Here is a 15,302-nt window from a genome sequence, read left to right on the forward strand (position 1 = left end):
TTCCTGTTTAATCATTGCAATTGTATTTAATTTTAAAATAGCCTTCATATAGTGTTGTCTCAGTTCAGATTCAGTCTCACAGTTAATTATGCTGTATGTCTTCACTCTCTCCACTCCATCACTGTATCTCAGAGCTCCCTCTTTTATTTCTGAGTGGTGTTTTCCATTAGAGGGCAGTACAGAACGGGAAACAGGAATCAACATTTCAGCCTTGAATTCTTCCTGCACATTTAATCTGTAACTTAAATGTTTATATGTTATTTTATTTTCAGTGCAGCACCATTTAATCCCTTTGGGGTGAATTATTTTTGCTTAAAAAGACCATTAAAAGAGGGTAGATGTGGTGCAGTGTGTTTAGAAAAATACGTGTCTTGATTTAATATGTCCTGGACTGTTATATGCAAAATTTTATGGACAGTTTAATATTGACTGTTTAGGTTTTTTTTTTTCTTTCTATAAATTTAATTCTCTATTCTGCTCAGTGTTTAATGCCATTTCACAGTGACCCTTACTTGCCCATAGTTATTCCTCCTCTGTACAGCGCAGGTAGCCTAATAATCCACCCACCAAAAATAACCTCGGCTCTAACCTTTACAGAGCCAATTCAAGTGGCCCACTCACTGAATACATTTGAACTTTGCTGCATTTTTGAATTTCTTATCCGATCAGTGTGTGGCTGTCTTGCCGGGCTGCAGGACTCACTTACTCTGCCATTGGAGCACCATCGCAGCGTAGATGTTGAGGCAGCAGACAGGCAGATGAAGAATGAGACTCAGTCTGTGGTTTCACAGAGGGCTAATGATGCCTGTGGTGACTACAGGCTACAGTCAGCCCCCTAACGAAGGGAGCTGTGACACAGCCACAAGGGGTCCCATTTAAGCCAGGCACACTCTGAAGTGCACTGTAAGCACCCTCCTTTTTTGCTTGTGGCTAAGTAAATTCTATGGAATGCTATGAATTTAGCAGCCAGAGATACTGATGTCTGTAGAGCTCTGCCGTTGATGTTGAAAAACAAGTCCAGCTTCAAAGCTTCAGACACACTGCCAGTAATTGGCCACGTAATTGCTGAGGTACCCAAGGAATCTCTTTAAAATAATTCACACCTTCTTATTTTTTATTTCTGTGCTATATTAACATTTATCACAGAAGTGGTAGCGGCATTATTATTACATCTTTAATATATTGTGGTTGTATATTCAGCATGTGTACTACTTCCATATCATGCTGCTTAAGAGATAAAAAAAAAGAAGAATTAGATTATAAGAAGCTGAGCCGATATCATCATCCGCACTGTTAATCTCAGTGAAACCTTTAATTTTGGCCTAATATCTGCCTCCATTTCTTTGAGAGAGACTTTACATGTGCATGCGCGTGCATGAGTGTGAGCATGTGGCCATGCGTGTTCGTGTGTGCACATGTGTATGTCCATATGTGTGTGGGTGAAGTGGATGATATTGAGTCTGACTTCATAAATCACCCAGACACTGATAAACTCCCCATGCACCCACACACCGCTAATGGGCAACCCTTAAGGAGTGTGAGTGTCTCGTGCGGCGTTTGATTCAACATTTATTAACCCCCTCACACACACACACTTTCACATACGACACACACTCATTTGAGCCCCAGAAAAGGCGAGGATATGGTTGGTGGCATCCGCACTGTTAGTGCGGGGTTTTGACCTGGCCAGGCTGTATTAATCATGGCTGATAGTAGTAAGATACATTTTAGCTTATACAGCCACAACAACAACAACCACTGCATTTCCTAACATTAGTTTCCGTCTCATAACTTATATCCTGTCTCCAACTCCCCACTTCCCATCTCATATCCTGGCACCCCTCCTCATTATAGAACAATTTTCTGCCCCCACATCAAATACAAACACTCTGTGCTTCCATCTCTTACTCTTCATACATGTCGCCTCATAATTCTAATGTTATGACATCCCGCACCCCTTGGTAGAAGGCATAAGCTCAGTTGCGACTCCGGTGAAGTTAATCCTGCTGCTACATCACAAATAGCTGCTTTTATTTTTCCAAAGTTTGTACGCTAAAAAAAACCGAGTAAAACTTTTTGGAGCATATTAACTCAGCTCCAAGTGGTGCACCACTGCTGAGAAGCGAGAGGAGTATCCGCCATGCAGATAGGCAGTGTCCAACAGTCAGTCAGACACAGGGATAGATAGTGAGATAGACAGACATTAGGCTGGGGCTTGGCTGCACTATCAGGTTTCCTCCTCCTCTGTCTGTCTGCCGGGACAGCCTGGCCTCGGAGGCCCTGACACCGAGGCACCACGCAGCCAGCCACGACAGCTGCCACAGTAGCATCTAATACCAACACACTCCATGCCACGCCACAACTACAAAGAGGAATATCATTTCAAACATGCCATACTTTGATGCTCTTATAATGATCTTTGTGTTTTGAGGGAGAGAGCAGGAGGATGGAGGATTCACATGGTGCCTTTTTTGTGTTTCTTTAGAACAAAAAGACCCCCCTCCGCATGAGCAACTTTAGGGCTGTGATGATGAGGAGGAGCAGGATTAAATGAGAAAAGTAAAAGAAGCCCTGTGAGGTATCAGTGTGTGCGCCTGTGCGTTATTGTGTGAGTATGTGTGTCAGTAACCTTGTATCAGTGTGTCATTGTAACCTTATGAACTCAAGTGTTGTTCTGGCGGTCTCTAATTAGGAACGGCTGATGAACGGCCATACATTACGTGAGAGCGGGTGCCTGCGAGTGTGTATCCCTGCATGTATCAATCTGTGACTATGCAGCCCGGTTGTCAGTGTGGTAAGGAGAGTGTCTCAGCCTGGAGAAAGTGCAGGTCTAGCCTTGGTCATGTTGACGGAGGGGGCGGCACTTCAGAGGCTCCAGGACCCCATGGCACCAGTCTCCCCAGTCCCCCAGACAGACTGGGAGCATCTGGGCTCTGTCAGCGCCTCTGGCCCCTGCAGACTCCGATCTATATGACGGGGGAGAGGAGTGGATTGGATCAGGGAGAGGGAAAATATGAGCCAGATTCCTCAGCCTTTTGCAAAATGCATGCTTTGCCAGTTAGTATGTTATATGTGTGTGCGCGCGCGTGTGTGTATGTGTGTAAGATTGCACTGATAACAGGTCGCAGTGATTAATTTTGTATGATGGTAGATGGAGTTATTGATTAGCAGCTAATGTTAGAAAAAATCCTCTCTATAAATTGTCCAATTAAGCTTTAATTAAAAGTGTGCATCTAAAAACATGCAAAGCCTTTCTGAGCAAAAACCATCATGATGGATAAAGATTGGACGGACAGATATCATTCCAGAGATTCTTATGAACGCGGGCAGTGATTTGATCAAGTGTATATAGCTCCAAAGCTCTGCCACACAGAAACTGATACACACACTTGCCAAGATTAATTAATCCGTACACTAAATTAGGAATATAAATTGTGGTCCCAATTTAACAAGGTCAGTCTTAACTTCTCCCTTTACACTTTATTTAACTATGCAGGAGGAAAAAAAAGCCCTATCAATGTGCTTTGCTTATTATGATTGACGATTGATGATTAAGTCCTCCAGCTGACACACACCACCAAAGCCGGTGAGTTGGAATTGGATGTGACACATACACAGTTCTGCGTGTTAGGTAATTCGTTGACGAGGGGCCAAATTCATTTATGGAACAGCGGTATTGGCAGGCATGGACACTCTCTGCAAAAACAACGATAATCACAGAGGTTTGGCGCGGCGTGACAAGGACTCTTCAGGGAAAGGCCCTTACACGCTGCTTTGTTGGCCGTTCCTCCCTAAGATGGAGGGAAACATCCGCCACTGTTCCTAAGATGAGAGTCGCTCTGAGCAGGAAAGAGGTTTACGTAAGGTGTGAATGATGCTGAAGGAGCCTGATTGGTATTTTTTTTTTATCGTGTTTTGATGAGACTGCTCTTAGTGTGATATAATGTATAGATTTTTCTAAATATACATTTTATCTACAGCCTTTACTTTTTTGCATAGGACAATAGGTGAATTTATTTTCTTTGTGAAACTGATGAAATAAAGGCTCTGATAAATCCTCTGTAATGAAACATGAGGGGGACCCTGTCTCAAGCCATTTAATCTCTTTTCGCATTCTCCATTTTTTCTGCTAATGAGCCTTATTGACAATCAAACAGAAGCTGTCATCCCCCAGGATGCAACACTCCCAGCCCCTGCGTGTTTGTCATAGTGTCCTGGCAATCAGAGCTGCCTGCAAGACCAGGCTGGCAGTTAGTGGTTCTCACAGCAGCGCTGCCTGAAAATGGCACACTTCCTGTAGAGTTGCAGCTGCCACCTCTGCTACTTCCATTACTTTCTATAGCATGCAGATGTTGTATCAACATTCCCTGCCAAGGGGACTGCAATAACTGTGAGATTCATGCCATGTTTCAGAGACACGTCAATTTCTCAAGTGGCACAATTAAAGAGGGAAATACAGTACCAGGTTTTTCACAGGCGCTGAAATCGGAAAAGGGCTTTTTCACTTTTTTTTCCAACGGGGGCTTTTTCATAAGGGTTCAGAAATCCACCCGATTTTTACTGCCCTTTTCCTGAGTTGAGCTGCTCTGTGAGCCTTTGTGCGGCAGACCTGTCGTGACCCACAGCGGATATGGAAATGGGGCTAAGGTTTTATGGGCCAAACGGATTGGACACAGTCAAGCTCAGGGGGCATGAATATTGGATGTTATTTCTGCTCCCTTTTTATGTAATCCATTGCCAATACATTATTAATAGATGATATCATATCCAGAACTACTGGACAAAGCACTACAGAGGGGTACTATGAAAGGAGCTCTATGTGGTGGAGACCGTGGCAGAAAATACACTTCAAGTGATATTATTTTATCACTGCAGCCTAACACTCCCTGACCAGGCACTTCTCTACAGTGTAATTTTTTGGACTAAGTGAAGTTCATAGAAGGAAAATATGGTGAATACTGTATTTCTACCAGGGGTAAATCCTGCATTTGTGGGTTTGAAATGCACTGAAACATTGATGAAGTATCAAATGACACCCAAATACAAGTTTAATGGATTTTGAAGCACTGGGATACTTTGCTCATCCTCTTGACTGCAGTGAGTGAAGTGGAAATCTTTGCAAGGATCTAGAGTTTTCCTTGCAAAGCTGACTCCCAGTGTACAGTAGCAGGGGAGCTGTGTCTTATCTGATGTACCGATTCACAGACAGGAGACTGTGCTAATGTGGGACTGTTTTTTAAAAAAAAGGGTCAGATTCCCTGTCTTGATTCAAATGTGGAATTGTTCAAAAAAGGTCAGACTTCCTATTTAAATTCATTGTCATCTCAAAGTTATGATGTGCTCGACTTGTGCAGTTTTTATAAGCCACAGTCACAGTACTCATGTATAAACTTCCAACTTCACGGGAGTTGCAGACGCTTCTTCCTGTACAAAACACATCACTCAGCTGTTACACAAATCCTTTCTGTCGAGAAGAAAATCCTTAAAAAGTACTTCTCAGCAGTGCCCACGGAGTGGCGAAGATAAACTGTTGTCCAGCTTTTAGTTTTATGTGCTGTCTTGTCGTGACATTGTCCACATATTGACACAAAGGTAATATTACATCCGTTAAAAGTGAACGTATAAGCCCCTCAATAAGAGTTACATAGGGAGTGGATGCGTAAGGTAATATTCTCTTTTTAAGGTCAGTTTGAATTGTTTTTTCTCATGGGAAACGGCAGATTGATAAAGACCAAACAAAACCTCTTTTCTGAATGCTTGTCCTCCATGGCCTCAATGAAGGTTTCATTCCTTTATATCATCCAGCCCAATTCCCAGCATGCACGGCCATTGTGGCTCTTTCAACTGGAGCTCTCCATTGACTGGCTCATTGTCCAGCAGCTCTTTTGTGTGTGCTATCACCGGAGCACAATCTTTCACCTGAACAGCACAGGAGCGCAGCCTGGATATGGTCACGTAAGGCCACGGTCTCACCCATGCAGATGCCGCGTTGTACAATTAACGAAGCACTAATGAAGAAACATTTATTATCAACTTAAGAAAAATCTCCGGTGATGCCTGTTATTAAGGCGGTTATTAGTCACGCTCAGGCAGCATGCATCAGACAGAGATGTTCAATATTACTGCTCAGGCTTATATTATTGAGAGGAGATTTTTTTTTTTCTTTTTTTTTTTTGAAATATAACAATGCACAAGCAGATGTTTGAAGCGTGGCCCTCGGCAACACAAGGCTAGTTAAGATCGATATTGCTTTCAATATTTCTTTCCTTTGACAGATAACCAGTACTGAGGAAAGTCTTGATAAGAGTGGCAACATATGGATGCGGTGAGCCTCGCTCTCTTTTGATTGTACGACCCCTTGACCTTTGCCTGTGTTTGAGAGGGGAGGCAGCCACATGGTATGGTGGGGGTCTGTCAGGCTCTGGTTATGGGGCATTATTGACCCAGGATTTATAAATATTTAATGCACACATTAAGATCATGGTGGAGGGTGGCCATTAGAGTTCTCCAATAAAGAGGCTCTCATGATGATTGAGTGGTGTGGCAGAGCTAGTGGCTGGTCGTTGGGTACAGGAAACCTGCTGAGACAATATACGGCACCTCCAGCCCGTCTGCCAGGCTGTGGAGTTTTCAGAACTGGCAACAACTGAGCATATTTGTCATTTTATGATTGCACTTCTATCTGCTGGATTTTTTTCCCCTGTTATTTTCTGCACAGTTTCTTACATTTCTTTTGCAGAACAGTTAAATCTTAACTAAACAAATAGTTGCTCGCATGCGGATGCTGCTTAAAAGATTTTGCCATTGAATAATAGAGACGACAGTAAGCAAGGCGATAGATCCAAACCTGTGTATGTGTATCTGAAACAGATAATGCAATGTCAGTAAGCAGATGTGTGGCTATTGTTATCAGACACTTTGGATTATCGAGGGAATGATTTGAAGCACAAGGCGATCGCGGCTGAAAATGAAATCGCTCTTTGAGTGTATCTGTCCTTTGCGCTATCAGCAGCTCCTGGACTATCTTCTCTGCTGTGAGATCCATGCATGCCGTTTGACATAATAAGCTGTGATATGCTGATTGCCAGTCAGGTTGCCGTGGTTTAATTGTGCATTAAAGGGAGAGGTGGCCATGGACAATGTTGCCTTGATGAGAAATTGACATTTTGTGACCTGCTCGCCACGACCACTCAGGAAACCAGATAAGATGTCCAGTTGTTTTTAAGGAGAACCACTATTCTTCCCTCAAACACTTCTATCCTTCTGTGTGACCCACTTGATGAGTATAGATTTCATAGTGGCCCCTCTTTCAGCTCTCAAACTATAAGAGGTTCAAAACGATACCGGCCCTTATAGACAAAGGATAACCTTGCTCTTTCAATGTATTGATTCTTTATTAACTAGGTGGCTTAATGCAATGAAATGAGGGATTTGAATGAGCCCCATTTGGGGTGCTTTGAATAAAAAGCTTGCACTGTTTATGAATGACTACAATGAACCTTTGAAGCACCACAGATGCAGGATATGCTGATACAACGACCAGTAGGAATATGTCACAATGTCAGAGTGCTTTGTTGAAAGAATATGAGTAAGAGCAGTTTTCATGGTGTTACACTTTTCCACAGGTTTCAAACAGTTATTTTATGGCAAAGTCTAAACACTTTAACTTACAGACAAATCACAGGTTTGTCCTCAGAAGTTTCTACTGTCTCTGTCTCTCTCTCTCTTTTTTTTTTAATCCTGATTGTTTGTTTGTCTGCCAGCCAAACTGTACCTAAAACTGAAGAAGTCCACAGTTGAGGAACTATTGTGTTTTTACTGAAAATTTTAATAAAACATCACTTATTCATTTCTGTTTCCATTCCAAATGTTGACATTTTAAATTTTCTTCCCTGTAAACACATGTAAGCTATGTGGCAGAGTCATAAGTGGTGAGTAAAAATGACTTCTATACATTCTACAAAACAGAAAAAAATACAACCACAAATGGAGTGTTTTTTTTTCTCCAAGGTTGTCCCTCATGCACATTAGTCTCTATTGGATCTTAACAACTATCATATGGGTCACAAACAATTTATTTGACAATACAACCAACAAAGTTTTCTCCAAAATGGTCTGTATAGATAATTTAAAATCAATATAAAAATAAACAATGAAGTTTGACTTCCCCTTTAAAAAATGGACAGAGAGTCTTGACGGAGTAACACAAATTTGAGGATACACATGAATATGCACATTGCATTTCATCAAATACAAAAAGAAAACAAATGAAGGCAACAGTTCTTGGCTGAATTATCTGTGCTGCATCACTATATTAAGGGCATGACGATTAATACATACATAATGAAAAGCAATATACAAAATTTCAGAGATAAATACATTATTTATAGTTGATATGTTACAAAATTTCCCTCAGTGAGCGCAAGTGTGTATTTGAACAGAAAAATGACAATGAACTACTATACTTCTACATTCTCAATGGATTTTAATTTTGTTTTTTAAATGTTTTTTGTTGATCTAAAAGAACATGAAAAAGACAGATGTATAAATATTTAGCACAAGTTTGGCAATATCACAATAGTCTACAATTTTTAACCACATATAAAACACATAAGGGAATTGGAGCTAGAACGGGGAGACTGCTCCTCATCAACAAGAAACAGACTTCACAGTAGCCTAGGAATGCATTAATATACAGTGCTAGCAAAAAGGTTGAAAAACATGGCAAAACACACTTGCTTAAAAGGAAGCTCTAGACATGGAAGTACATCATATTCATCAACAGAGCAGTGTTTTGTACACGTCAGTGTGCTTGTTGAATCAAAGAGGATTTTTTTTTTACTTTTGAAGATGATTTCTAGCTACAATAAATTACAAAATTTAAGTTAAAATGCAGGAATGAAACATGATACAACCTTACCCACCCAGCCCCACCCCATTAACTTGTATTTGTTGTACTTTAAGCTCAATTTTCTACATTATATATCTCATATATTTTCCAGTTGAAATTCAAACTGTATTGGCCCCTGTGTATTTTTCTCACACATAAAAATACAAAAAAGTCACATTATAAAGACACACAACTGTTGTGAATCTATTAAAAGAGAGTTGAAACAGAAAAGCAATTTCTGAGGCAAACAAGTTCATTGGCAAATGTACTGTACATCAGTGTTTTTACTTTACAACCAGATGGTGAGTCCACAGAGTCCCTTCCAGTATTGAATGTGTGGTTGATTGGACATATCCAAGGCCAAAGCACAATCCGACAGGTATACAAAATAAACCCTTCATCATCCCGTGTCCTCTTCAAGGGTGGTCAAATGGGGGGGGAGGGGGAAATAAAACAAACTAAAAAAAAAAATCCCACAGGAAAAAAATATTGTTCCTTAATGAAATCCTTTTTTCTGCAGGTTTCAAAAGTCATTTAAAAGAAAAAGAAAATCATTTTCTTTCTTTTCTTTTTTTCTTCATCTTTAAAAACAGAACAAGCAGTTGACTATACATTACACCAGCATTTTGCTGTGTGCTGAGGGGGTGTCCTGTGAAGTGGTAGTGTGTAGACTGGTGCTTGAGATGACGAAAGTGCATTTACATTGGAGGGACAACCAGGCCAGACATGGCTGAAAATAAAAGAGACAAAGAAAATACTGAGATTAGTCCAAAAGGTTAAAAACAAGTATGGATATTTTATTAAATATTACTGAAATGATGTCATTCAGTGCTAGTGCATGCATGTATGTGCTAACGTGTGTGTATGTGTGTGTGTGTGTGTGGTGTATGTGTGTGTGTGTGAGTGCATGTGTGACTCCTGCCATCTGACAATGCACAAGTGCGTGAATGCAAGCCTTCATGTGCCTGTTTGCGTATGTGCCTGTGAGTGTTTGCCGTGTCCGCCAGCCTGCTGCTGCTCTACGTCCCTCCTAACGGGGAGAGTTTGAAAACCTCCCTCCTGCTCTGACATTTCAGCCCTCAGCACGCCAGTCTTGCTATGTGTGATATTTCTCCTGGCGTTGGGGTAATGGCAAACAGTGGCCCAGACTCCCAGGAGACGCGGCCGTGGTGACGGCAGAGCAACAACACGGTCACTTCCCACAATGCCACAATGCTACAGTACTAGACACTCCTCAGACTCCCCTCAGATTCCTCCTTTTTTACTCTCCTCATCGCTTTATCCTCAAGTCCAAATCACTATAGAGCGCATTAGTGCTACATTTCCACATTCCCTGAGTCGTGCTTCTGCGTCATTATCCAAGAGAGATTAGGCGAGATCAAAGGTAGCTTCCGTTATTTTACCAAGACCATCTGCTTAGGATATCATTAGCAACTGTACCTCACCCTGAGAGTTTATATATTCAGTATTTTCACACGTTTTAACAATTAGGCAACTAGTGAAGTGCTGGGATGATATATTATTATATTGCTCTGAGTATATTTGTAGAGTCATGGTTGAAATGCTTTTAAGTTTGCCAGCGCAGATGATGGCAAGGCATTGCTCATTAATTTCTGCACAACATGTATTAATAAGTATGAACGTGTAGCAAGATGAACTTTAATTTCCCACTTCATTAAGCCCAATGTTATTAATCTTGGGGCACACACTACGGCTAAGCTTGTTTTCAAAGCAATCATGTTGGTCATGACACATGCACAAAACCTAATAAACATAATTACTAAAACAATTCTGGGAAGGTCTTTTCCTGCGACATCAGAGGGGATCGTTTGTATAAAAGGGCAACAAGGAGGTATGATTGCACAGACGTGTGATGGCATGTGAGTCGCGCACCCCAACATTTGCTGGTGTGTGTAAATACATGCTTGAATTGTGTAAAATCTGTGTGGCTGTGTGTCTGCAAGTGAAGTGAAAAGGTGTAAATTGGCCTGTCAAAATGCATATATTGGTAATGATTAATCCCTCACCAAACCGGACAGAGGCCTGAGCAGCGGTATCTGACCAGTAGTCCGTAGGGAAGGGATGAGGGGGTGAGGGGGGCTCACCTTGCAGTCCGTTGCCGTTGGCGCTGGTGCAGGAGGGGGGTGGGGAGGCCTGGGGTCGGACCACAGGGGCGAAGGCGCTCTTTTGTTTAACTGCAGAGACGATAGGGAAGGAGAGGGAAGGAGGGAGGGTGAGAGTGAGAACGTGCTGTGAGTAGTGCTCGAGAGGGAGAGGGCAGTTAAGGTAAGACTGGGATAGTATTACTGCCAGGGGGGATACATGATCAGTACTCACACGCCATTACAGGCCCCTACCATCAACATCTTGTCCGGTTGAACAAATACAGGTGGCATATGTTGAAATATACATAAAAAGCCATGTTTTCTTTCCTATTCCGAGCTACACGTGTGTTCCCCGAAACTAAACCTAAACAATTATTGTCATCAATAACGTTATAACCCTGTCAGGAGTGATTCATAGAAGTGAAAACAAATGTGGGAACTGGAATTAAATCAGCAGCAGCTTAGTGCTACTACAGCGTGCAATAGTGGCAAGCTACTCACTTCCATATGGGGAGTTGGCAGAGGATCCGTTGAGGAACCCAGGGGAGCTTGGCACTCCCAGGTTCATACCGGCATTGCCGTAGCCATTCATGCTGTTGCTGACGGTGTTGTAGCTCGACTGCTGCGGGGTGCTGCTGGAGATGTAGCCCCGGGGGGACACGCTGCTGGTGTTCCGGCTGTAGCCCACTGAATAACACGGAAGACGGAAAAGAAAACTCATTCATTTCTTTCCTTCTGTACTGTATTTACCAGGGAAGTGTTCACAGATTAAGCTGAGTGATCATGGAAATTTTCAGCTGGAGTCAATTTCCAAATATTTTAAGTGAACAAGCCCACACTGGGGATTTACCAAAAGAGTTTGGCACTTAATTGGGAGTTTTAACTGTCAGTATTGTAGGAGGCCATAGGGCAAGAGAGGTTATGTTCAAAAAAAGTTGTCCCTGTCCATTTTTTTGCTGTAATGACTGAAAAAAGAGTGAAATTTAACTATTTTTCATTTTGCTGGAACCCCCCTGGAATCCCCTCTAGGACTCCTGCAGGTCTCTGGACCCTGCTTTCTGAGTTATGGAGCCATCCCCTATATCACATACGTACCTTGGTCATTCCCTTGTGACTCAGACACATTGACTGCTAGCTGGCTGCTGAAGGAGTTGACTCCCATCATGCCGTGGGAGGCTGTGTTAGCGAGAGAGGGGATCTGGTTGTGGTTGCGAGGAACGCTGTACAGGGCCTCGGCGATGTCAGCTGCCCTCTTCAGAATGATCTCCTGAGAAGCGCAGAGAAACACAGAGGTTTTGTTATTTATGGTGTTTTTATAGCTGTGCTTCACTTTGATGCATGGTTCATGGCTATATGGTTAACTCACGCCGCATGTAGCCTACATCTTTCCAGATATAGTGGCAAAAATACCCTTTGGTGATGCTATCAGTAAAATTTCAATGGTTTCTTATTTAGCATTGGAGCAGAGGTAGCAGCTGTGTGGATACAGACCTGATTGTTGTGGGGCATTCCATACAGGGCTTCCACAAGATCAGCCGCCCTCTTCAGCAACACCTCCTGATGAGGAAAAACAGGACGAGTGAATGTTACGGCCTACAGTGATTATTTTGAGACCCCACTGGACTGTACAGTAACAAACATTATCACCAGCAACATTACACAGCAGCTCGAGGTGAGCTTTGATAATGTTTACATACTCAATTGCCTAAATAAAAGCCACCCTGATTTAAGAGGCACAAGTGCTGCATTTATACAGCACTACTACTTTGCTTCTTCCATCCGTGCAGAGCAGTGAATAATGTTCCCTATCTTAATTAAACTGGCATAGTCCTTTAAAAACAACACCTCACCCCTGATTCTGGGCTTCACGTTTGCTCCAGAGTTCAGCGCTGAGTCCCCTCTCTTCAGAACAATAAAGTGAATTAGCTCTGGGTTAATCTAGTTCTGTTGTAATGACATTAAGGAATTTTTCAATTAACCTCTTTGACTGGCTGTTGCAAAGGACTTCACAAATGACTTCCCATCCAGTAAGAGCTGGGTGCTTGTGCCTTGGGGACACGGATGCTCAGGATGTGGTCTTATCCATGTCTGCATGCTTGCCCCCGCTTGACAATGCGGATTAGCTGTGTTGCTTTGGCTCTTAACACTGAAAATGAGTTGGCCCTGAATCCTGTTCCCCCACTCTGTTTCGGGCTTTCGGCTAGGTGGGGTTTGGCCCGTTTGTGTGTCTTTATCTGCTCTTTGAATTCACCACTTACAATTAAATCCCTCTCAAGGAACCAGACTGCTCTCTTTGTTTTCTATAATACAGAAGGCAATATGCTCTATGAAAACCCTCTCCTCCATTTAGAGTGCATTTAATCTGACAAAGGCAAGTTGCAGACATGGCTGTTGCGTGTGTTTTTAAAATGCTCGCTTGTTGTCACCTGCTGTAGAGCAGAGATTTGTCGACTCTGCTGTTAGAACCCTGGTTAAAAGCAATGCAAATCTGTCACCAGAAACATCTCAGATGGCGCTTGTTTTCTTCCCACATTCGCTGTGTTTTCTTTTGCGGGCCTCGGTAATTTGTCTGAAGTGTTCCATCACTTGGCAATAGCAGTGTGGGATTAAGACGGCAGCTGCCGTAAATGAATGTAAACACAGCCTTCGCGCCTTCAAACAGCGGCCTCCAAGACTTGGCCTGCATTTCCAAAGCACAGCGTATGTAGTGTGTACGGAGTGTGTGCATGGGCCCTTTCATCCTGAGGAGCATATCTACCACAGTCCTTGATTTATCAAGATGAATCACTGTAGAAGCCACTTCCAGCGTATGCCATGCTCTCTTATAGAAACATATCGCTTAATCCACCCCAAGTTACCGGATGGGTGGCTCTTAGAATGGGCATTTACCTCTGAAATTGGTGTGTATGCTCAACGTTGCATGCATCTAGTTTGCATACAAATAAAGAATTATGGTTGTCGTGAGGCAGGTAGACTAAATGAGAGGACCAGCTGTCTTGATGTGTTCTCATCAGGCAGAACAGATTTCTCTCTCTCTTGCTGAGTGAGATAAAGTGGTTTTCTTTCTTTTTGTCTGCAGTTAATAATTACCAATAATCTATTCTATCATATTTCAAGATCTCCTACATGGCTCTCAATTTTAAACAACAATTAAAGCAATTAAGACTGTCGCGTTCGCAAGCCATGTTTCATTCTCTGTAAAACGTCCTCTCCCTCCTTGTCCATATGGTACTTTGCAGCAGTGACATAAGGACAGCTTGGAAAAAGGAGGAGAGAAAACGATATTGCCTCTCATCCTTAATCTGTCGTTTACCGCGTGGTGTCTTAACTAACCAAGCTGACTCGCAAGGCTATGCTTAAGTGGCAACCTAGTCATATCCGCGGATGATGAGAAGTGCTGCACCCAATCAAGGAAGAAGTTTGTTTTCTTCTGACGAGATGCTTTCATGCGTATCAGCTCATGCTGTGAATACGATTAACACGGAATAGTGTTCTGAGGGCATTTCCATGTAAATCTCAATACTACTCCAGCATAAGTGTAATTGGCTTTCTTGTCATGGAGACATATCAGAACACACCATGTTAAATTGAAACAATTAAAGGCCTCAAATGATTTCTGTTGTTCTGTGACAAATGCGTGACAGATTTCTGCTATTGTTTGCCTTGCTTTGCATAAAGGTCCCGTGTTCAAACGACTGTTTAAATGCGGCTGCTCAGATGACAGATCACCTAAGATTTAGAAGCTGTTTTAGGTTATTGCCGAGAAAAATGCGAGGCACCCATAACAAATGATCTAAATAAATATCTAACAATAAGGTGATACGGTCTAAAACAGCTCAGATGTGATTCTTCAAGCACTAGATTAACATGGATGTTGTATTTATATTATCACAGTTAATAAAAGAGGGCCCAGGTTATGTAGCTTGGAGTGCTAATGCCATTATAAAACTGTAAGGCAATTACTCTGTTAGCTCTAGCCTGAGGTAATGAATGCATTTAGAAGCATAGGGCCATTAGATGAAGGTACTTCAAAGAGCACAGGAAGAGAGATTCATTTAAATACATGGGTAATTGCTTGACATGAACACATTTGTAATATTTTCTCCTTGTGGATTACACAAAGAATTGGAAAAGAATGGGCTTATGCTCATTTTGGGAGGAAAGAAAAGAATCCAAAGCAATCAGCTTAATAATAAAACAATATTGAGTTTCCACTTTTAATTTCATAATGAATCTAATTTGTTACAGAAGAGAGAAATTGAGTGTGATATAATGTGATATCCAGTCTATTTGTCCATTACTGCCAG

At 42.1% G+C, this 15,302-nt stretch overlaps 1 protein-coding gene across 9 annotated transcripts in view; it reads right to left on the minus strand.

Annotated features, from left to right (window-relative positions):
- Positions 1 to 7,807: 7,807 nt before the first annotated feature.
- The window catches only part of LOC115433786 (transcription factor COE3), a 67,787-nt gene continuing 60,292 nt past the window's right edge, over positions 7,808 to 15,302 (minus strand). For 4 of the 9 annotated variants that reach the window (XM_030155291.1, XM_030155289.1, XM_030155287.1 and 1 more), the window contains exons 12-16: positions 12,487 to 12,552; positions 12,091 to 12,262; positions 11,497 to 11,682; positions 10,996 to 11,085; positions 7,808 to 9,620 (exon numbers count right to left, since the gene is read on the minus strand). In XM_030155291.1, coding sequence (XP_030011151.1) covers positions 9,589 to 9,620; positions 10,996 to 11,085; positions 11,497 to 11,682; positions 12,091 to 12,262; positions 12,487 to 12,552 — 546 coding nt within the window. In that variant the 3' untranslated portion in view covers positions 7,808 to 9,588. Of the gene's footprint in view, positions 9,621 to 10,917; positions 11,086 to 11,496; positions 11,683 to 12,090; positions 12,263 to 12,486; positions 12,553 to 15,302 lie in introns of all 9 variants that reach the window. The other 5 variants (XM_030155285.1, XM_030155284.1, XM_030155283.1 and 2 more) reach the window with 2 other exon arrangements.

Source organism: Sphaeramia orbicularis, chromosome 15 (genome assembly GCF_902148855.1).
Source record: "Sphaeramia orbicularis chromosome 15, fSphaOr1.1, whole genome shotgun sequence".
In the NCBI taxonomy this organism is placed as follows: domain Eukaryota; kingdom Metazoa; phylum Chordata; class Actinopteri; order Kurtiformes; family Apogonidae; genus Sphaeramia; species Sphaeramia orbicularis.